We start from the raw sequence: 22,062 nt of genomic DNA, 5'->3' as shown, positions 1-22,062 counted from the left end.
CTTTTGATTCAAATTCTTCCCTCAGCTTTAATAGTGGGTCACCCCAAATTAAAAGATAAAATGTTACCATTCATCAACCAGTTTGGCTTGGCCACCATTTTTTTTTATAAAGAAAGCTTCTTGGCATGACCTCCAAAGAGGCAGCTTCATGTTTTATATTTATTCCAAAATCTTAGTATGGCACATCTAACAAAATGATTGTTAAATTCAGCATTAACTTTACTTTTATCATACATAAGTAGCCATGCCATCCAAACCTTAATTCATGGCCCTTTAATTCACTTCTTATTCTGGAGACTCACCCATTCTTTTGCCTAGGTCAAACAGAATGCATCAAAATACAATTTCATACCTGGTAGACCCAAACCCCCTCTTTCCTTAGCATGTTGCAATAACTTATATCTAATTCTTGGTTTTCTCCATTGCTGCATGAACTTAGAAATATCCTTCTGCCATTGTTTAAAAGGATTATCAATTGTAAGTATGATGCAGAAAACTCTAAAATCAAAACATTTTTCATATTTTTATGTAAAATAATTCAATGTGTTTTGCAATTCACCAACACTGGGAAAGCTTTAATTTTACAATAACTGGAAAAGGTTCACATTACTAAATGTGGAAAATGATGATGATGATGATGATGATGATGATGATGATGATGATGATGCATTTTTGAAAGTTCAGTTGACTGTTTCATGTTTATGATGATGATGATGATGATGATGATGATCATGATGAATTTTAGTTACCTAGTTTCATTAAAAAGTCTACTCAAATTCATTTGCAATTTCCAGAAATGTTACTGACATTTATTCAAATATAACCTAACATGTAAAATACTATTTTACAATTCATTTCATACTCTATCTATGAGTGAAGACAGAAATGTATTCCATTTAATAATTACACATATTAAGTAATTAATATTAAGTAATTAAGTAATTACATTAAGTAAAACAAGTATCCTATTTTGATTAATATTTTACTGAATTAAAATAAGGGAAATATTGAAAAGAAATATTTTGTGCATATATTACTATCTTTTTCGCTTAATAAGTTGCTCCCTTTTGTTTAGCTCTGGCCTAACAATAATTATGTAACATTTGGGGAAATATATACAGCCTAGCAACCCAACACTTGAGGCCAAAATGGAGAAAACCTCCACAGCTACCATGTATTTGCCTTTGGTGCTCAGGTAGGAAGGAATAAAGGAGAGCCACACACTGCAGAAGATCAGCATACTGAATGTGAGACATTTGGCCTCATTGAAACTGCTGGGGAGCTTCCTGGAGAAAAAAGCTACTGTGAAACTGGCAGCTGCCAGGAAACCCATGTAGCCCAGGACACAGTAGAACATAATATCTGAGCCTTCTTTGCACTGCAGTATCATTTCCTCCATTTTTGAATGTGTGTCAATGTCAGGAAAAGGAGGGAATATGAACATCCACACAATGCAAATGCCTGCTTGAATCAGGGAACAAGAAATAACAATGGAGATAGCTAACCGTTTTCCCACCCATTTCCTCACCTTGGATCCTGGCTTGGTAGCCATGAAAGCCAGAAGCACAGTGATAGATTTTGCCAACACAGAAGACACAGCCACTGAGAAGATGATGCCAAAGCTAATTTGTCGGAGGAGACATATTATATTGCCTGGTACAATGAGAAACTGCAGTGAGCAAAGGAAGCAGAGGAGGAGGGAAATGAGTAGAATGTAGGTGAGATTTCGGTTATTGGCCTTGACAATGGGAGTATGATGATACTTCAGAAATATTGCCAGTACACCAACTGTGCAGAAAGAAAAAATAAGTGCCAGAACAAGTAGCCCTAGTCCTATTGGTTCTTCATAGGATAAGAAAGATATTTTCTTGGCAAGACATGAATCCCTCTCATTGCTTGGATGTTGGTCCTCAGGACATTCTGAACAAACATGCATATCTGGAATTTAAATATATAATTTTTCTACATCATTTTTGTGGTCTTTGTGTTATCATTATTAGGCTCAGTTACACAGTCAGCCAGAAGTTCAGACTGGGTTTGTTACTTTTGTCTATATAACTCTTTCTAAGGATCTGAGATAGGCAGATTTGGATATTTTAGGGTACAGATATTGTCACAGGATGCAAGCTGTATCTGTAACACTATAAATATCCATAGCCCAGAATCTTGGAAAGCACTCAATAGATAGACAGTGTAAACATCTGGCTGGCTATGCAACAGACCATAATATATTTATTATTTAAAAATAATAACAAAAATGAAAAAGGGGCAAAACAGAAAGGTAACCATGGTAGCAATCAGTAAATTATCAAATAAAAATATATAACAAATGTTTTTAAAATGAAAAAAAGAACAAAGTAAAAATGATCATTGTGCAGTATTACTAATATTTTGGTATTCTAAGGGCTATTGCAATCACATTTTCTACTGTTGCATTTAACTAAGGAAAGATAGAGTGAAGTAGAGTAGAGTAGGAGTAGAGTAGATCAAATGTTTGTTAAAATTCACAAACAGCAAAGTTCATAGTGGATAATTCGATACACATTTGAAGAATAGAAAGAAAAAAATCAAGAGCATTAGTGTTATTTTTACCAAATTTATTAATGGCTTGAATTATTTTGTAAATCACATCAATAGTTTTTGTAGTGATAGAAAGAGGTATATTGAAGTCTGACGAATTCATTGTAACCAGTGAACAGTTACAATGAAGTAACTGTTCATTGCAATGACCTGTGCTCTGTTATCCAGGCAAAATCCTGGTGTGGTTTTAAAAGTTGAACATAGTGCTTCTTACCTTTTTCAATTGAAATTTTCCCTTTAGGGCATGGAAAGCAATCATAGCAGCAAAATGGCTTCCCCTCCTGCTTCCTTTTGAAATATCCAGGGAGGCAGCTCTCAGAACAAAGTGAAACAGGTGGGGTCTGCCAAATAAATAAAGAAGGGAAATGTTTGCATTCAATTAAATGAAAATTAAGCAACTTTCTTTTAAACTGGGAAATATTTTATCCTCAGACCATGTCAAAGTTGATTCAATGGGACTGATCAGAACTGACATTTTTTCCTGTCACTTCACTTCTCACTTTGGAGAACAGAGATATTTTAAATAAAACTAAGTAATTTAATATATTTTCCAGACTTATTTTTTAAATTAATTGAATCTAATCAAATTGTATGGAATCTGAAAGATGCTTTTTCAAAAGGTAACTGGTCTTTTTTTCCCCTTTTGATTGAGGAAGAAAACATTTCATTTCTCATTCAAAAGGTTTTGTTGGTTCTAGCAGGAAGGTGGGGGAGTTAGTTAGTTCTGATGGGATTGGGGAAGAGGGTTTTTTAAAATTTTTAGATTTTATTTGTGATTTATAGGCCGCCCTTTTCCCTGAGGGGACTCAGGGCGGCTTACAATTCATGGGAGGGGGAGAATTATATTTACCTAGTCATTAGCACTCTCTCTGATACAACTATGACCTGGATAACTGAAAATCTCCACAAACAAATGGTACAGAATATAATAAAACAATTTACAAGAGGATAGTAGATAGGTGAAGATGACAGACCTAAAAAAATGAAATACAGGTACTTCTTCACTTATGACATCAACTAGGACTGTAATTTGCATAACTAAATGAGGTGTCATTAATTGAATTGCCCCCAAATTTATGACTTTTTTGCCATAATTTTGGCTTCCATCGTTGACTTTACTTTTTGGAAGCTGGATGGGAAGATAGTGTTGTGGCCCAGCAGGAGCTGTTGGAGCTGCCAATGGACTCCAATAGTGAGGACCCCTATGAGTCTGCTATGGAAGATGTGGAGGACCCTGGGCAGGGTTCAGACTCAGAGCAGGGACCAGAGAGGCTGGTTGGCCATCAGGAGGCGCCTGAGGCATGGAGCAGTGGGGAAGATCAAAGGGAGTTTGTCCCTGATGCCAGGCAATGGAGTGTGGAGAAATGGAGGCAGCAGTTACGGAGACAGACTCATAAGAGATAATCAAGCCCAGGTGGTTGTGGCTTGGGCCCTCCCAAGAGAGTATATAAGAAGACACTTTGGAAGGAGTCCTTTTGCAGAACACAACCATTCATACTAATCTGGAGAACTCTTTGTCTGGTCTGCCTTGTGTTACCATGTCTGTTGGAGTCTGGGTTGCTGCCAACGTCTTGCCAGTGAGTAATGTCTGGGCTTTCAGCCAACAGGATTATAATTGCTGTGAATAAAGACTAGCAAACAGCTAAGCCTGTGTCTGTGTTCATTACCAGATGGAGGGGGGGGGGCAGAACAGTTTGTGTCCTGCCCCAAACAAACAAAGCTTCATTAAGCCACGATGGAGCAATTGTGTGCTGAGAATGCCCAGTTGGCAAGCAGTTGGCTCTGCTGGGTGGCCATATAGTTCAGCTGCAAGGGCCTGCTATTCCCCCCCAGCCTCGGAGGAAGTGTCCGGTAGCTGTGCCGGACAGGTTTGACGGCACTCAAGCCATGTTTCCAGCTTTCTTGGGACAATGCCAGCTGTTTATCAACCTGAGAGTGGAGGACTTTCCTACCGACCAGACTAAGGTGGGATTTATTATCAGTTTGCTCTCAGGCACCGCAGCTCGTTGGGCTACTCCTCTGTTGTCCCAGGCTAGCCCTTTGCTGGACGATTTCAGAGAATTTTGTGAGCACCCCAGACTTATGTACGAGGACCCCATTAAGGAGGAAACAGCCACCAGACTGCTCAAGACGCTACAGCAGGTTCCTTGCAGGATTGCCAATAGCAATCATGTGACCACAGGACATTGCAATCATCATAAATATGAGATCCAGTCATAAATCACTTTTCTCAGCACTATTATAACTTCAAATAGTTGTTAAAGAAGTGGTTATAAGTCGAGGACTACCTATGCTCAAAAAGAATTGTGAACTGTGGGGGGAAAATGCAGTGGCATCCTGAACTGTAAGCCAAGCAAACTCCAAAACCCAATAATCACAATCAAGTTGACATAGTCCTCAACTTATGACCATAATTGACCTCAAAATTTATGGTGATAAGGGAAAACTTTTGCCTCATTTTATTAATTTTCTTTGTTAAGTGGATCACTGCAGTTGTTCAATTAGTAACAACATTGTTAAGTGAGTCTGGCTTTTTCTTTGAATTTGTTTATCAGAAGGTCACAAAAGATGATCATATGATCCTGGGACACTGAAGGTGTCATAAACATGAACCAATTGTCATGCATCCAAATGCAAATCATATGACCATGGGGATGCTGCAACAGTCATAAGTCTAAAAAATGGTCATAAGTCACTTTTTTCAGTGCTTTTGTAACTTTGAATAGCCACTAAAGTTATAAATCAAGGACTACCTCTATATGGAACAGTGACTGCTCTCCTACAGAATTACTTTTTTTTCTTCTCCTGCTCTGTGTTAAGAACTAATGCCAATCCGCAAACAAGGATAGGAAATTATCAAGATGAGACATTTATCTTCTTGCTCATTCAAGTTGTGGTTGTCCTATCCTTCCGGATTAAACATGGAGCTGTTACAGGGCATTAATATTAGATCAGGGATTATCATTGCAGGAATCTCTGGCCTGCAATATGAGCAATATTGTAGAAACTAAGGCTTCTGAACACCTATGTCAAGATATGATGGTATTTCAATTCAACCTTAGGTAGAAATTGACTAGCGGAAAGAGAGAACAAATCTGGTAGGAGCAATCCCTGGGTTCATCTGTCATCTCCACAACTATAGACTGAAGCACCTTTTCAGAATGCAGTGTTCCCAATTTACAACCCTGCAGGCATTCCAGGAATATATTAATGTTCCATTTATCTTCTTCAATATGGAAGAATTATCCCCATTGTTAATTAATGTAGCAGAATTATTAGAAAGATATATTTTATCCAGGTTATTAGCAAACTTTTTTGGCCATGATTTAGCTTACAAATCTTAATTTATACCTTCCCCCACAACTAATAAAAATAATTTGTCTTATTTATTAATATCAGAATAAAAACTAAAATATCTACAAATAGGCTAATATAGGAAGCTTTATCAATCATGCTTAACATGGAATCTGAACCAACTCAATTTAAAATTCTTATATTTTTGTTTTTCTAAATGTTATTGCTTTTGAATAAATCTTTACTTTTACACTTTTTAATAAATATCAATATTTTGTTCCTGAAATATTTCTCTCTCAAGAATATTTCAAATTGTTGTATCAGAATTAAATGCTCAAAGTCTTTGTAAAAAAAGGCTGTAATATTATTTTAGTGTTAAGTGATGCACAAGTTATTTTGGCTATCATCCCAGTTATGCAAGTGAAAAAAATCAGAACTTACTTGGTTGAAACTGTTATGCCAGGTGATGATTTCATCATGAATGGTAAATTTTTCTTCTTTCACCCAAGGATCCAGCTTCCCCACTTTCACTCGATGGAAGGATTGGTTTGGAAAGGTGACCCAGTTTATAATATCAAATCCAGATATCAATTCCCTCCTCTGATTGAACTGAATCCTATCCCCAGCACTGTTATTAAATGAGATCTCTTTTAGAAATTGGTGGAGCTGAATATCAATGAAGACACAACAATTTATATTAATACAGAATCAGTAATAAATAGATTTTTCACATCAATTACTGTAAAAACATCTGCTGAAGTTTTAGTCCTCAACATTTGGTACATCATTTTAATCCTATTTTATGTAGCTAAACTATTTATTGAGAGAAACAAAATGTCTATGTATAAATGCATCAATTGCTTTTTACTTGGAAAAGAGAATGAAATATGTATGCTGAAACATAAGGAAGAGTCAAGGAAGAATAGATTGAATGAACATGGATTTAAATATCAACAGAGGAAGGAAACTGACATAATCTGACAGATTGAGAATAAATGAGAAATGAAGTACAGAGCACATTTATTAAAGAAGAATGAATGGGGTAAGAGAAAAAAACAAGACTGAGAAATTCATGAAGAGACTTAATGAGATCCATAAAAGAGAGCTAATATAATGAAGAACAACAAGCAATGCATGAAGCAATGCATTGGCAAGGGTGAAAGCTAGAGTGTTTGAAGGATAGAAAATTATGGAGTGATATAGTGGCCATAAATTAGATTTCCCTCATGTATATTGTATGTCAACCCTTCATTTCTTTGGTTTTGTGTGATTTGTATGAAAAATAGATTGTAAATACATTCATGTAATGGGTGGGTTCCAGCAGGCACTACCACTGTTTCTCTCGTGAGCGTACTGTCCGTGCACACATAGTGCAATAAAAATTGTTCTGTGCATGCATAGAAATGAAAAACAAGATGGTGGTGTCTATGGCGCAGCCTGGAGAACCAGTTAGGGTGTGTGGCAGGCCTGGGTCGCTGCCTGTTCCAATGACCCAGGCCGTCAAACCACTATTGGTTTGGCCGAACTGGGCTGAACTGGTAGGAACCCACCACTGATACATGTTTGTATGAAGAAAGAGAAAAAGGCATAGATGTTCAGTACCTGCCATGACTTTTTCTCCCAAATATTCAGTTTCCTTTTATTCATTATTCCGTTGTGGTTTTGTTCCATATGCATGGCATGTAAAGCATGTGCTACAACATACACTGCATTGTATATATTGTAACTATGTCCAGTCATGCTCATTTCAAAAAGAGCACCAGGAAGGTCCTCCAGTTTCTCCTTCATAGTGCAAATGTCACTCTCTTTCTTATTGACCAAGGAAGTGAGAAAGCTACATTGAAATGCATGCATCCAAACATCTTTAATAAAGCTATCTTCTTTTGACAAGAAATGGTCTCTTCCCTGAACAAATTGCTGAAATCCTGGAACTTCAGTGGAGTGAACTGAAAAGGACAGGGCACCATGAATGTCTTGAATATCCCAGGTCCTTTGATAAATTACTGTTGCAAGATCCATTTGGCAGGGTATGACCCACACTTTACCCTTTGGCTCCATAGAAACTGATTCAATTTTAGGAAGATTTAGCAACAATCTCAGATGCAGAAGGGTTGTTTCATAGACAATTACTGCATTGGTATTGCTATTCATAGTGAGATAAAATATTTCCACAAGCCACTCCAGTTCCACAAATACATTACTGATGTTCAGTTGTTTAATTATATTTAAAAAGGCAATGCAAATGCCATGAAGAGGAAAGGTAGAAAAAATCATCCTCACAAATCTTTCACCATTATCGTCTCTCACAAGGATCCCAACCCAGGTCCATTTGAAATAAACAAGCAACTGAAGAAATCCTTGATATATAATATTTTCATTTGGCACCATGTGATAGAAGAAAAAGGATTCACTTTCATCTGGCATCTCTGGATGTGATCCATAGATTAACTACAGGAATAATAAAATTAATAGAAGCTTAGAGAACAGAAAGAAATGAAGAAATATTTGCTAAACTAGCATGTGTGCTAAAGCTGCTCTACTTTGGGAGACATTTCTCTAGCATCTAGCAAATTTCAGATTGTTTATGACTTATTTTAGCAACCTTATGAAAATAAAAACATTATTTTTATTCAGCAGAAAATAGATTTGTGATTTTCTCATGCTGTATAATTAATAATATTACATTTCAATAACATGCTTGCATTTTAAATTGGTGCATTAGTATTCCCAGAATAATGTTTTATGGGAACTTTTTGAAATACATTGAATTGATTGGTTGTCCGGATAAGTGGTTGATTGATTGTTGATTGGTTAATTAAAATTTAATTTGAGAGACCCCAAGTGCTCTCTGACTTTGGTTGATTTCTTGCAGACATTTAAATATCCAAACTACTGTAGCTAAACTCATCAGTGCTAGGAGGGACTGGGCTTTTTTCTCTATATTCTAGCAGTTTAGTAGTTTGATTGAAATCAAAATTTAACTTGATTTCATTTGAAAACCATCTTCAAGGACAGTTCCTGGTCACCTACCTCAGAAAACAGAAAATGAAAAACCGTGTATGGTAAAGCTTACTGAGTCAGAATATTACTTTCTAGCTCAGAATATTACTTTCTAGCTTCAATGATATTTCATTGAATATCATGGTTTTTTTGAATGATTTATAATCTAATTTTCCTGATTCAATCACTATAAATTGTTCAAAATAATTTGGTATTGAAATAAAATTCCTTGTTACTAAAAATCTTCTTTTTCTAATTTCCTTGGGGCACTCTTGCAAAGATCATGATCTTTTCTGTCCAATCAGTCTATAAAACCAAATTTATTATTCATACTGCCTTAAGCTTTAATAATGTGTTTTCTATATATGCTTTATTAATCAATGTAAACTAAGTAAATATCAAGCACACATTAGCTTATGTACAATTTACATAGATGTAAAAAGTTCAGAAAAAAACACATGATTTCATAAGAACTAAACATTCACTACACATCCTACCTGAGGAAGTTTGTATAACCTCAAAATATCTGCCATGTCAACAGAGATTTCAGAATAAAGGGCCCCAATGATTGCTACCAGAGTCTTTTGGAAGCCACACTTATAATTGGGAACCATTCTCTTCAGAGGTGAAAAAAGTTCCATTGTTGCATGATAAATCAATCTTCTATCATAATTGTCAAAAATATTGATGCCCAAAGTAATATTGGGCAAGATTTGAGGGTTTTCGTTTATCTCTTTCACAGCAAATATCAAAGCCAAAATATGCTGATAAAACTTAGTCTGAACACTGGAATAATAATTGTACATGATAAAAGGAGCTGATTATTTTAGAGAAAGTATTGCATCAAATATATGGTACATCCTGACTCTAGAATAATAATTGTAGGTGATTAAAAAAGCATACTATACATAAGACAAACATTCTAAAAAATATATGGTTCATCCAAATATTTTGCCTTTGAAAGCAATAATACAGGGTCATGCATTGTGTACTAAGTATTGCATATAGTTTAGCTTTGTATAGTTTTTGAACAGAAAACTTCTCAATATTTTAAATGCTTTTCAATTGTAACAAAGATTTGAAGATTTCCTAATCTGAAAAATTACAATAATAAATTGTGTCAATAAAATGTGTTATTAGTAGGTTAGTCTAATAAGAAGAATGTTTTTTAAATTTAATAAAAAAGAGAATGTCAGGTCTCTAAACAAAGGAAAGGGATCAAAAGAATTACAATTATAAAAATGTCCTAAAATTGTTAGTATATCCTTGAAATATTCTGGTGCAAACTCGAACTGTTTTGAAATCTTATTTTCTTTCTAACACTTTAACCCCTTTTTCATTCTTTTGTTTAACTGATTAAAACCTGGTTCACTAAACAGCAGGATTTCTGTGGCACATTGTCAGGATCCTTTAACTTTCAGCTAGTAAATTGAAGTAGTTATTTCTAATTCCTTTAAGAACCCTAGGTAAATAAAGCAAAATGTACATTGGAATTAGAGGGAGAAAACTGTCACTAAAAATAATTCTAGTATATGTAAGAATATCACATTATATGTAAATATAATTTAGAATCTTTTACACCAAACAATGGGATAGGAACACTTACATGACTTCACCAATAAATGAAAGATGGGGATCTTCCAAGAAGTTTTCTAGTTCTGTAGGCATGAACATAAGAGAAGTAATGGCACCAATGATGACATCACCGGGTTGAAAATAATTATGAGAAATAGAGACAGGATCATCAATAATGCAATTTCTCATCTCACATTTCCAAACCATATGAGACAAAAACAAGTATAACATAATCATGGTCAGTTTTCTAATTGGACATCTGTAGCAGAGTTTGTCTGATAATGGTTTAAAATCTTTAAAAATATACTAGTGTGACTTGTCTTACCTACCCTCGCACTATTCATGAACAGTATTCATAAACTTTGACTTCTCCCTATCAGAAATAAACTTTATAAACATCATCTGACTTTAGATTCAAATTACAGATGAGAATGGTCAGGGATTACTGATATTATTCATAAAGACTCAATCCTTGTTGACTATAAATTGTTATGGAGCCCCTAGTGTTAATAACAGCATTTTTGATAATTATAGATAGTGAGAAGAAAATTTTTTAGATTTTCATTTATGTATGTCATGCAAAGAATGTGTTTTCTCATTTGTACATACATATCATATTTTTCAGAGTATAAGATGTACCATAGTATAAGATGCACCAAGGTTTTGAAGAGGCAAATAAAAAAAAAGTTTTTGCAGTCTGCAAACCTCCCCCAAATGGCCCATTTTTCATGAAAATGGGCCTGTTTTTTTTTCTTCAAAAAAAGGGCATGAATAGCTCTTAGGAGGCTTGTAGAGTGGGAGGGGGGGGGGGCAAAATGAGCAAAAATGTTTTTTTGTAAAAAAAAAGAATTAGGAAGCTTATAAAGGGCCAATTTTTTGCTCATTTCTGCCCTCCCCAGCCCCCAGGATCTCTCTGAAAGCCTCCCACAAGCTATGCAGGGCCATTTTGGTGGAGGGACAGGGTTTCAGGAGGCAAAAAAAAATGCTGTATTCAGTGTAGAAGACACACCCAGATTTTCAGCCTCTTTTTTGAGGGAAAAAGGTATGTCTTATACTCCTAAAAATACAGTGTAATTGCTAGTAAGTTAATAGAACAACAAAGGATATATTAGTTTGGAAGCCAATGTTCTATTTTTTAAAAAAAAATGATTTATGTACCAATGATGAACATCTTATTGTTAAGATATATAAGTTGTTATTGACAATGAATCAAGAAATTTAGTGTATTAAATACTGTATGATTAAATGGGCAAAAAATGGATATATTCGATGTTTGGGGAAAAATGGATGCTAGACCAATTGGAAAATATGTTGACAATTTGCATTTTCTTTGAAACAAATGTTTATATGAAATAATGTACTTTTGGTATTTAACACCTGAAAAACTATTAAATAGAAAAAAGTAGAATAATAGAGTTGGAAGGGACCTTGGAGGTCTTCTAGTCCAACCCTCTGCTCAGGCAGGAAACCTTATATCATTTCAGACAAATGTCCAGTCTGTTCTTAAAAACTTTCAGTGTTCAAGAATTCACAACTTCTGGAGAAAAGTTATTCCACTGGTTAATTGTTTTAACTTTCAGGAAATTTCTCCTCAATACTAAGTTGCTTCTCTCTTAATTAGTTTCCACTCATTGCTTCTTATTCTGCCTCCAAGTGCTTTGGAGAATAGTTTGCCTCCAACCTCCCCTTTGTTGGGAAGGTTGTTGAGAAGATGGTGACCTTTCAACTCTGACAGTCCTTGGATGAAGCAGATTATCTTGAACCCTTCCAGTCGGGTTTCAGGCCTGGTTACTCCACTGAAACTGCTTTGGTCGTGCTGACCGATGATCTCTGGCGGACCAGTGATAGAGGACATTCCTCTATCCTGGTGCTTCTTGACCTCTCAGCAGCCTTCAATACCATCGATCATGGTATCCTTCTGCGATGACTGGGGGAGGTGAAAGTTGAAGGTACCATTTTACGGTGGTTCTCCTCTTACCTCTCAGGTCGCAGTCGGTGTTGGTTGGAGGACAGAGATCGACCCCTAGGCCCCTTAGATATGGGATGCTGCAGGGCTTGGTCCTCTCCCCCCTCCTTTTTAACATCTACATGAAGCCGCTGGGTGAGATCATTCGCCGGCATGGGATTAAATACCACCAATATGCAGACGATACTCAACTGTATCTGTCCGCACTGTGCCAACTCAGCGAAGCAGTGGAAGTGATGTGCCAGTGCCTGGAGGCTGTTAGGGTCTGGATGAGAGTGAACAAGCTGGCACTCAATCCAGACAAAACCGAGTGGCTATTGATGTTTTCTCCCAAGGATAGTCCAGATTTTCCATCTATTAGCCTGGGGTGTGTGTGAAAGTCTACACCCCTCAGAGAGGGCCCGGAACTTGGGTGTCCTCCTGGATCTGCAGCTGACATTAGAACACCATTTGTTGGCTGTGACCAGGGGGGCTTTTGCCCAGGTTCGCCTGGTGCACCAGTTGCGGCCCTATCTGGACCAGGAGGCACTTCAAATGGTCACTCATGCCCTCGTCACCTCAAGACTTGATTACTGCAATGCACTCTACATGGGGCTGCCCTTGAAGAGTGTTCAGAGACTACAGTTGTTCCAGAATGCAGCTGCATGAGCGATATCGGGTGTACCTCGGTACACCCATGTTACACCTATCCTCCGTGAACTGCACTGGCTCCCTATTGGTCTCCAGACATGCTACAAGGTGCTGGTGATTACCTTTAAAGCCCTACATGGCCTTGGATCTGGATATCTGAGAGACTGCCTCCTGCTACATACCTCCCAACGGCCGATAAGAACTCACAGGCTAGGCCTCCTCCGAGTGCCGTTGACCGGACAATGCCGGCTGGCAACCCCTCGGGGGAGAGCCTTTTCTGTAGCTGCTCCAGCTCTGTGGAACGATCTCCCCGCAGAGATCCGGACCCTTCCCACTCTTGCGGCCTTCCAAAAAGCCACCAAAACCTGGCTGTTCCGGCAGGCCTGGGGCTGTTGATCTATGAATTAGGTCCAGCCCCTAACTAAGCTGAATGTATGTTGTGTTTTTTTTAAACTGTTTTCATTTCTCCCCTATTTGTTATTTTATTTTATCTCGCATTTGTAAGCTGCCAGAGTCCTACGGGATTGGGCGGCATATAAGCTTATTAAATTATGAATTAATTACGACGCCCTCTTCTTTTGTGGCAACCCCTGAGATATTGGAACACTGCTATCATGTCTGCCTGGTCCTTCTTTCATTAGATAGACATATCCAATTCCAGCAACTGCACTTTATATGTTTTAGCCTCCAGTCCCCTAATCATTTGGTGGTGACCAAAACTGGATGCAGTATTCCAAGTGTGGCCTTACCAAGGTTTAAAGTGGTATTAACACTTCACATCATCTTTATTCCATCCCTCTGTTAATGAAACCTAGAAGTGTGTTGGCTTTTTTGGCATCTGTAGTACACTGCTGGCTCATATTTAAGTGATTGTCCACTAGAACTCCAAGATCTCTCTCACAGTTACTACTGTTGAGTGTGGTATCACTTATACTGTACCTGTGCATTTGGTTTTTCTTGTATAAATCTAGAACTTTATTTTTATACTATTGAATTTCATTTTGTTAGATAGCGCCCAATGTTCAAGTCATTTAAGATCCTTCTGAATTTTAAGCCTATCTTCTGGCGTGTTGGCTGTTCCTGATAGCTTGGTGTGATCTGCAAATTTAATGGGTTCCCCATCTATCCCCTCATCCAAATCATTCATGAAGATGTATATGCATACTGAAGAGTTAAACAAATATCAGAAACTTAACCAATGTGACAATATTTTTATCTTTTATCATGGATCTTTAAAGTTACTAAGAAATATTAGGATCAAGTTGGTTTGCATATCCAGAAGATTCTCAATGCTGATGTACAGTTGAAACCAAACATTTTTGTTTTAGGATTGATAAAATGGACTGAACCAAAATAAGGGACTTGGTTCTTATATATAACAATATGCACAAAGAGGTGAAAATCCCACAATGAAAGAATGGAACATGAACTTAATGGAATTAGCAGAGATGGCAAAATTGATTGCTTAAAGATAATGATTCTATTGCTTTTCTTTCTCCATGATTTAGATTTTTTGCTTGATAAAATAAAAATCACGTCTTAACTTTGGAATTTTATGATTAAATGTTTTGACTATAGCAGTGATGACGAACATTTTTGGCACCGAGTGCCAAAAAGGAAGCATGCACATGCACTTGTCGGGGACACAACCTGAGAGATGAGCTGCCCAGTGTGCATGCTGATGCACGTATGCGCACCAGGCAGTTCCTCTTCTGGTTTCTGCCATGTAAGATCAGTTGGTTGGTGTGCATGCACATGCAGAAACTAGAAGACCAGCTCTTTCAGTTTCTGGCACTGCTGCATGCACAAAGACCAGTTGATTGCCATGTTCGTATGCACCCCAGAAACCCAGAAGGGCAATGGGTGAGGCTGCAAGTGCCAGGTGACATGGCTCTCCATACCACTTTGGGCACGTGTGCCATAGGTTCACCATCATGGGACTACAGTATTATGATGCATTGTTGGAGTTTAAAACATGACATTTTATAGTGCATTGTTAGAGTTTAAATTTATTTTATGCATTTTTATATTTTATATACTTTTGCATATTTATGGAATTGTTATGATTCATTTATGGATTATTTATTTTATTTAGACTAAAATATATTATGTACAGTTTTATTCTTAGGTTATTTGATATGAATGCCTATATTTTAATTTTGTATCAGTTTTTGTTAAATTAAAATAAGAGTGCATTATATCTTAAGATTGTATCCATATTGAAGAGAGTTTTTGATATTATTGTTTTGTAACTTAAGATTTTTGCTATTCTTCCACCTATCTCTTTTCCCTTTTTGTTTTATATTTTAATCTTTTGTCATTCAAATTTAATAAAATGTTGCATATAAAAAAGTTTTTCTCTTTTTCTGATAGTACAATTCTTTCTGCACTACTTTAGACATCCTTAAGCTGAGCTCTTTTCTGAATACAATTAGTTGTTCATTACCCCAATGTATGTCATTCTTTACTCTTCATTGCCTGTTTTCTTTTCCTGCAAAGAAATGCAGGGAACTATATATTGCTTTGATGCTTGGATTCACGTTATTGTTATATAAGTTGAAAAAGCAGAGAGCAAGGGGTGGTGACAACACAGCTATACATGTTGCTGTTTTCTCATAATAGTCCATGCCTGAAACAGTTTTCAAATCTTGACTCTCAAATTGTACAAAAGACGCTTGAAATGTACATTGGTGATTAGTCTGGAATCTTAAATTTAAGCTCTTTTTGAACAATATCAGAACTAAGCTAGATGAGCCAATACTCAGACAAAAAATAAATTTGTATGCATTTTAGACTAGCCAATGGACACAATAAGTCAATAGTGGAAATCCAGCAGTGGAAAACAGCATGACAAAAACCTTCACAGCCATTAGGTATTTTTCCTTAATGTCAAGATAAGTTGGAACAATGGTTTGCTAAATACTAGAAAAGGATAAAATATTGCAGCTGGTGAATGTAGGTTGTTGAAAGTACTAGGTAATTTTTGACTTGAAGAACCACTTTAAAATGTAAGTTCATGAAATCACAATGAGTGAAACTTCATTATTTTTCCGCAATCCCCCCGCCCCAATTTTAAATTTATGTCAATATCTAGAAAGGTGGAAGAAGTTGACAACTATACAATACAAATAATTACTTGAAAAAAGAAACAGAAAAGAAGAATGTAAAGTTTCAGTCACTAGCCATGAAATCTGCAACTACTGTCTTGTAGACTACCTCCATTCTAAAAAAAAAAAAAAAAACTTACCAGCAATAAAAGCTACAAATCAACAAAAAAAATTGCCTCTAGATTCCTAAAAGTTCGGCAACAGTTACCTATTTAGTAACAACTATGGAATATGGGATACTGAAACTCGGCTTATAAGAAGAGTAAATGGAAAAGAGTATGGAAGGGAGGGAGATAGGAAAAGGGGGAGGAGGAAGGAAGGACTCTGACTGTGACTCAATCTACAAAATCTGATTACAAAATCTATTTTCATGCTTTTCTATTATAGACTGTTATTTCCCCCCAAAAAATATGAATATTGAATCAATAAACAGTTTGAATCAATTTGTATTACAAATAAATTTCAGTCTGCAAAATAAATAAAATTGCACTCTCTTCAGAAGAAATGGAACCGGAACTGAGCAATACTTTGCCTTGGACTCTGATTTACTTTTGGATGCTATTTGGAACCCTGACACAAGAAATAATAAATGCGAGAAATATTGAAATTAATTTTGTGTGTTTATTATCACTTTTTTCTTTTAATAAGTTGCTCTCTATTATTTAATTCTGGCCTAACAATGATTACATAACATTTTGGGAAATATATACAAATCAGAAACGCAGCACTTGAGGCCAAAATGGAGAAAACCTCAACAGCCACCATGTATTTGCCTTTGGTGCTCAGGTAGGAAGGAATAAATGAGAGCCACACACTGCAGAAGATCAACGTGCTGAATGTAAGGCATTTGGCCTCATTGAAACTGCTGGGGAGCTTCCTGGAGAAAAATGCTACTGTAAAACTGGCAGCTGCCAGGAAACCCATGTATCCCAGGACACAGTAGAACATGGTAGCTGAACCTTCATTGCACTGCAGCACAATTTCTTCAATTTCTGAATGAGTGTCAACTTCAGGGAAAGGGGGATATGCAAAGAGCCACACCATACAGATGCCTGCTTGAATCAGGGAACAAGTAAGAACAATGGATATGGCCAAGCCTCTTCCTATCCATTTCTTCATCCTGGATCCTGGCTTGGTGGCCATGAAAGCCATAACCACAGTGATGGTTTTTGCCAGCACAGAAGACACAGCCACTGAGAAGATGATGCCAAAACTAATTTGTCGGAGGAGACATATAATATTTCCAGGTGTAGCAAGAAACTGCAGTGAGCAAAGGAAGCAGAGAAGGAGGGAGATTAGTAGAACATAGCTGAGATTTCGGTTATTGGCCTTGACAATGGGAGTATGGTGATATTTCAGAAATGTTGCCAGGACCCCAATTGTGCAGAAAGAAAACAAAAGTGCCAGAATGACTAAGGTTATCCCAATTGGTTCTTCATGGGATAAGAAAGATATTTTCTTTGGAAGACATGAATCTTTTTCCTTGCTTGGATATTGTTCTTCTGGGCATTTAGAACAATCCTGCATATCTGGAATTTAGGAATATAATTTTTCAGTGACACACACACACACCTATTTAATTATTTTATATTTGTAATATAATAAAGAAAAAAATGAACAAAAAAGAAATACAATCAAGATAGAAATACATTATCAACAAAAATGCATAACAGTTAAGTTCAGAAAATGTCATTTCTTCTCTTAAAAGACCAGTTATCATGGCTATTATCTTGTTCTTACACTTTGGGAGTTTTTTTGTTTGTTCTATTCAACATGCATAAAATTTGCTACACCGACCCTAGCTAATATTTTAACTGAGAAAGTGTGTGTGATCTTGGATCTCTGTGGTTGGAATCCATGGGGGTTGTTAAAGGGCTCATTTGCTTTATTTATTCTGTTTTGGTTTTTAATTTGATATTACATTGTTCCACAAAGTATTGTCTTATATAAGACAGATGAGCATGTAAGCTTCTAAATAAATGAAATAGAATAAAGCCACACAAATATTCATATTCATAAATAAAACAGAGCTTTTGTGGATAGTTTCTATCAAAATTAAAGAAAGAAGAGAAGCCGAATGCACTAGTGTTATTTTGGCCAAATAGCTTAAATTATTTTGTAAACTAGATCAAGATAGTATTTAATAGATGCAAATAGGTATGTTAAGAGAATAACAGAGTTGGAAGAGACCTTTGAGGTCTTCTAGTTCAACCCCTTCCTCAAGCATCAGACCCTATTTCATTTCAGACAGGTGGTTGTCCAATCTCTTCTTAAAAATCTCCAGTGTTGCAGAATCCACAATTTCTGAAGGCAAACCATCACAGTGATTAATTATTCTAACTGCCAGGAATTTTCTTCTTATTGTATATCCAGGGGTAATATTCTACCAGTTCGGATTGTTGGTAGTTCTGATAAGCAGTGGAGAGTGAACTGGTTCGGGCCAACCCTCCCACCCGTTATACTGTTTTTTATCGGAAAGCAGTGAACTGTGCACATACACACAAATGCGCATATAGGATTGCCTTTGCCCTGCTGTGTAAATAGCTGTTTGTTGGAGTGACGGGTAACTGTGCACATGCAAGTGAAGCAAACTGGTTGTTACAATGGTAGAATCCCACCCCTGCTCATCTCCTTATATCTTCTTTCCTTAATTAGTTTCCATCCATTACTTCTTGTTCTGCTTTGAAGTGCTTTTAAAAATAGGTTGACCATGTCATCTTTGTAGCAATCCCGAAGAGCAGTGGTTCTCAACCTTCCCAATGCCGCGGCCTTTTAATAGAGGTCCTCATGTTGTGGTGACCCCAACCATAAAATTAGTGTCTCAGTTCCTAAGATCATCGAAATTATATGTTTTCCAATGTTATTAGGTGACCCCTATGAAAGGGTTGTTCGACCCCCAAAGGGGTCCCGACCCACAGGTTGAGAACCACTGCCTTAGAGATTGGAATACTATCACTGAGAGCTTAGGCACCAGAGACAAATTCCTTCTGTTTCCAATCACACTTGGTCAACAAATAATATTCTATCATGTCATTTGTACTCCCTTTCATTAAATTACAGATACCCAATTCCTGAAGCCATTCCTCATATGTTATGGACTCCAGCCGCCTAATCATATTGGTTACTCTTCTCTGTACTGTCTCAACATTTTTTTATATTGTGGTGACCAAAACTGGATTCAATATAAAGACTAATAAATTAATAACCAATTAAATAAACAAGTAAATATTCTCTACAATTGCATGTACTATGTTAAATCCTGGTGTGATTTCACAATGTTAAGATGAATTTTGCTCACAATGCCTCTTACCCTTCTGCCTTGAAATTTTCTCTTTGGGACATGGAAAACAATCATAGCAGCAAAATGGCTTCCCTTCCTGCTTTTTCTTGAAATAACCAGGAAGGCAGCTCTCAGTGCAAACTGAAACAGGTAACGTCTGCCCAAAAGGTGAAATAAAGTTAGCATTCAATCATGTTTTTACAACCGAATTAAAATATCATGGGCTCATTGATATTTTAAAAAGTGGAATTTTAATGGTGAGGTATTTTTTTCATCAATATCTACTCAGAAAGTAATATCCTCAACCCACAATTCCTGCAGGAATTCTAGGAGGATTATATGATTTCATGCATATTTTTACTAATGGAAGTAATAATCTCATTGTCAATCACTGCTGTAGAATGATTAGAATAATTATTTTTATTCAATCATTATCAATCTTTTTAGCATGGTTTTTTTTGAAAATCTTAATTTACATTTCGTTCCCTATAATAAGCCAAATAAAGACAAGTTAGCTCATTGATTATTATCAGAATATAAAACTAATCTTTTTTTGGGATTTCATCAAGCATACTTGACATTGAATCAGACTACCTAATTAATTTTGGTAGTCTTTGAACTTCTTTTAAACTTCTTACATTTATTTCTTCTAAATATTTAATTGCTTTTCAAATAAATCAGCAACTAGAATTTCCTTTTAAACTTTTTACTGAATATCAGTATGCTTTATTCCTGAAATACCATTCTATGAAGGGTAATTCAAATAGCTTGTGCCATAAATAAAAGCTCAAAATCTTTATTTTAAGTTTATACTTAAATACTTCAAGTTGTAGTTGGGTAACATCCCATCATACAAATATCAGAACCTACCTGGTTGAAAGTACTGTGCCAGGTGATAACTTCATCATGAATTGTGAATTTTTGCTTTTCAACCCAGGGATCCAGTTTTCCCACTTTCACTCGATGGAAGGATTGGTTTGGGAATGTGACCCAGTTTATAATATCAAATCCAACTATCAATTCTCTTTTGTGATTGAACAAAATACTATCCCCAGCACTGTTATTAAATGAGACCCTTTTCAGGAATTGGTGGAGCTGAATATCATTAAATACACAAATTGAAAAAAAAATCCAGATCAGTAATTCATACATTATTTTTACATCAACTCTGCAATTTTTGCAGATATTCTATTTGCCCTGAACATTTGACGCATCACTTTGATGTATAACTCCAGGACTCACTGACAAAGCTTCATGTTCCTCATTCTTCTACCGAGAAACACCTCCTTGCATGCCATTTCATTCACAACCCTTACAATAATTTCAACGTGATTACATTTTATAGATAAAAAAACCAAAAAACCCCACAAACTCATGTGTATTCTTAAATCCCTATCCCAGAACTGTTATCATTTTTTTTCAAAAACTGCAGAATATCAATGAATATGCATACGTAGGTAAGAAAACAGAATCAGTAAGGATTCAATAATTTTGTAATATTGAAATGATACAATATATAAAAATATAAACTTTTAAGCCAACTGAGTTGAGAAGCTGAAAGAAAAAAAACATAATTTCCTGCCTATGTGGGGAGACCTATTACTTATCTAGTAAATATTGTCTCTGATCAATATTATTTCAAAAGTGAATAAACAGCAACCAAATGAAATCTAGATCATGAAAAACTGCAATAGCTTTTTAAAGTCTATGACATTATTAATACGTCAATTTTATCTTTTTTTTTTAAAATTTTCACATTTTTCAATTCTTGGCTAGAAAAGTTTTTTTCTTACTTTCTTCACATTAACAGCTTATGTATGTGCATTTTGAGAAACAGAGGTAAGTGTAAACAAAACAGATTAAGTTATATCCTTTTATATTAAATATTTTCATACTGATATTAACTGGCTGGGATGTTCCTATCCCAATATATCAGATCCAGCAAATCTTTGAAACCTCTCTCATGCAAAAGTCAAAAGAAAAAAAGAAAAGAAAACCCTGTATGTAAATAAAAGTGGCCATATTAAGTCCCACTTATTGCATTACCCTCTTTTAATCATGATATCCAAGGTTCCATTGAACTACTCCACTAAATCACTTTTTGATCAATATGATGGGATACATGAAAGAAGTCTCCTCAAAGACAATTGCTAAACTGAAGCCCTCAGTCATCAAGTGCACGTTGGACAACACTGGAAATATTACCAGTGACAAATCTTTCCCTCACCAGATCAGCAAGATTGGGTGGGAGGTGTTTCCCAAACCCAGCCATTATTATTCTACTAGTTTTAAATATTATATTTCCCTTTTTTACATATGGTGTCCTAGATTCAGAAAATTAAGTGAGTGACTGAAGTGAGATATTTATCACCATATCAAAAATAGGCCATACTTTCCACATCATTCCTCACTAGAAAAGAGTTGCTGAAATCATTGGAAGCACAATAACTGAATCTATTGTCATAAAAAGATTACTTAAATTTTGATTTAGCTGAAACCAAAAGAGTAAGTTTGTACAATTTCTTATAAGGGGTCTTGGACTGGTTGATTACCCCAAGATTATTATTTCCATTCTCTGAATTGAAGTTTCTATTTGTTAAACAATAAATATAAAAAAGCATCTTCTTTTT

At 35.9% G+C, this 22,062-nt stretch overlaps 2 protein-coding genes across 2 annotated transcripts; both read right to left on the bottom strand.

The window, feature by feature from the left end:
- Positions 1-1,036: 1,036 nt before the first annotated feature.
- LOC116521548 (vomeronasal type-2 receptor 26-like) lies at positions 1,037-10,638 on the bottom strand. Its single transcript, XM_032236207.1, has 6 exons — positions 10,481-10,638; positions 9,372-9,660; positions 7,477-8,322; positions 6,316-6,540; positions 2,795-2,921; positions 1,037-1,938 (listed from the first exon to the last, which is right to left on the bottom strand). Exons 1-6 carry the CDS (start codon positions 10,636-10,638, stop codon positions 1,037-1,039), a joined length of 2,547 nt encoding a protein of 848 aa, XP_032092098.1.
- A 6,141-nt stretch (positions 10,639-16,779) lies between these two features.
- LOC116521547 (vomeronasal type-2 receptor 26-like) lies at positions 16,780-21,704 on the bottom strand. The gene is made up of 3 exons (XM_032236206.1): positions 21,660-21,704; positions 19,463-19,589; positions 16,780-17,681 (listed from the first exon to the last, which is right to left on the bottom strand). The coding sequence occupies exons 1-3, from the start codon at positions 21,702-21,704 to the stop codon at positions 16,780-16,782; spliced, it is 1,074 nt and encodes a 357-aa protein (XP_032092097.1).
- Positions 21,705-22,062: the final 358 nt, after the last annotated feature.

The sequence above is a fragment of the Thamnophis elegans genome, chromosome Z, assembly GCF_009769535.1.
Source record: "Thamnophis elegans isolate rThaEle1 chromosome Z, rThaEle1.pri, whole genome shotgun sequence".
Taxonomy (NCBI): Eukaryota; Metazoa; Chordata; class Lepidosauria; order Squamata; family Colubridae; genus Thamnophis; species Thamnophis elegans.
This window is presented reverse-complemented; position numbering and strand designations above follow the sequence as displayed.

What these genes read in the sequence shown, in the direction of transcription:
- LOC116521547 (XM_032236206.1), bottom strand. Translation starts at nt 21,704, where the DNA reads ATGGCTGGGTTTGGGAAACACCTCCCACCCAATCTTGCTGATCTG. An exon ending in CACCCAATCTTGCTGATCTG is followed by an intron (nt 19,590 to 21,659) that starts GTGAGGGAAAGA and finishes CCTTTTGGGCAG; the next exon opens with ACGTTACCTGTTTCAGTTTG. An exon ending in GAAAATTTCAAGGCAGAAGG is followed by an intron (nt 17,682 to 19,462) that starts GTAAGAGGCATT and finishes CCTAAATTCCAG; the next exon opens with ATATGCAGGATTGTTCTAAA.
- LOC116521548 (XM_032236207.1), bottom strand. Translation starts at nt 10,638, where the DNA reads ATGAGAAATTGCATTATTGATGATCCTGTCTCTATTTCTCATAATTAT. An exon ending in TCATTTATTGGTGAAGTCAT is followed by an intron (nt 9,661 to 10,480) that starts GTAAGTGTTCCT and finishes TTATTATTCCAG; the next exon opens with TGTTCAGACTAAGTTTTATC. An exon ending in GGGAGAAAAAGTCATGGCAG is followed by an intron (nt 6,541 to 7,476) that starts GTACTGAACATC and finishes ATTGATATTCAG; the next exon opens with CTCCACCAATTTCTAAAAGA.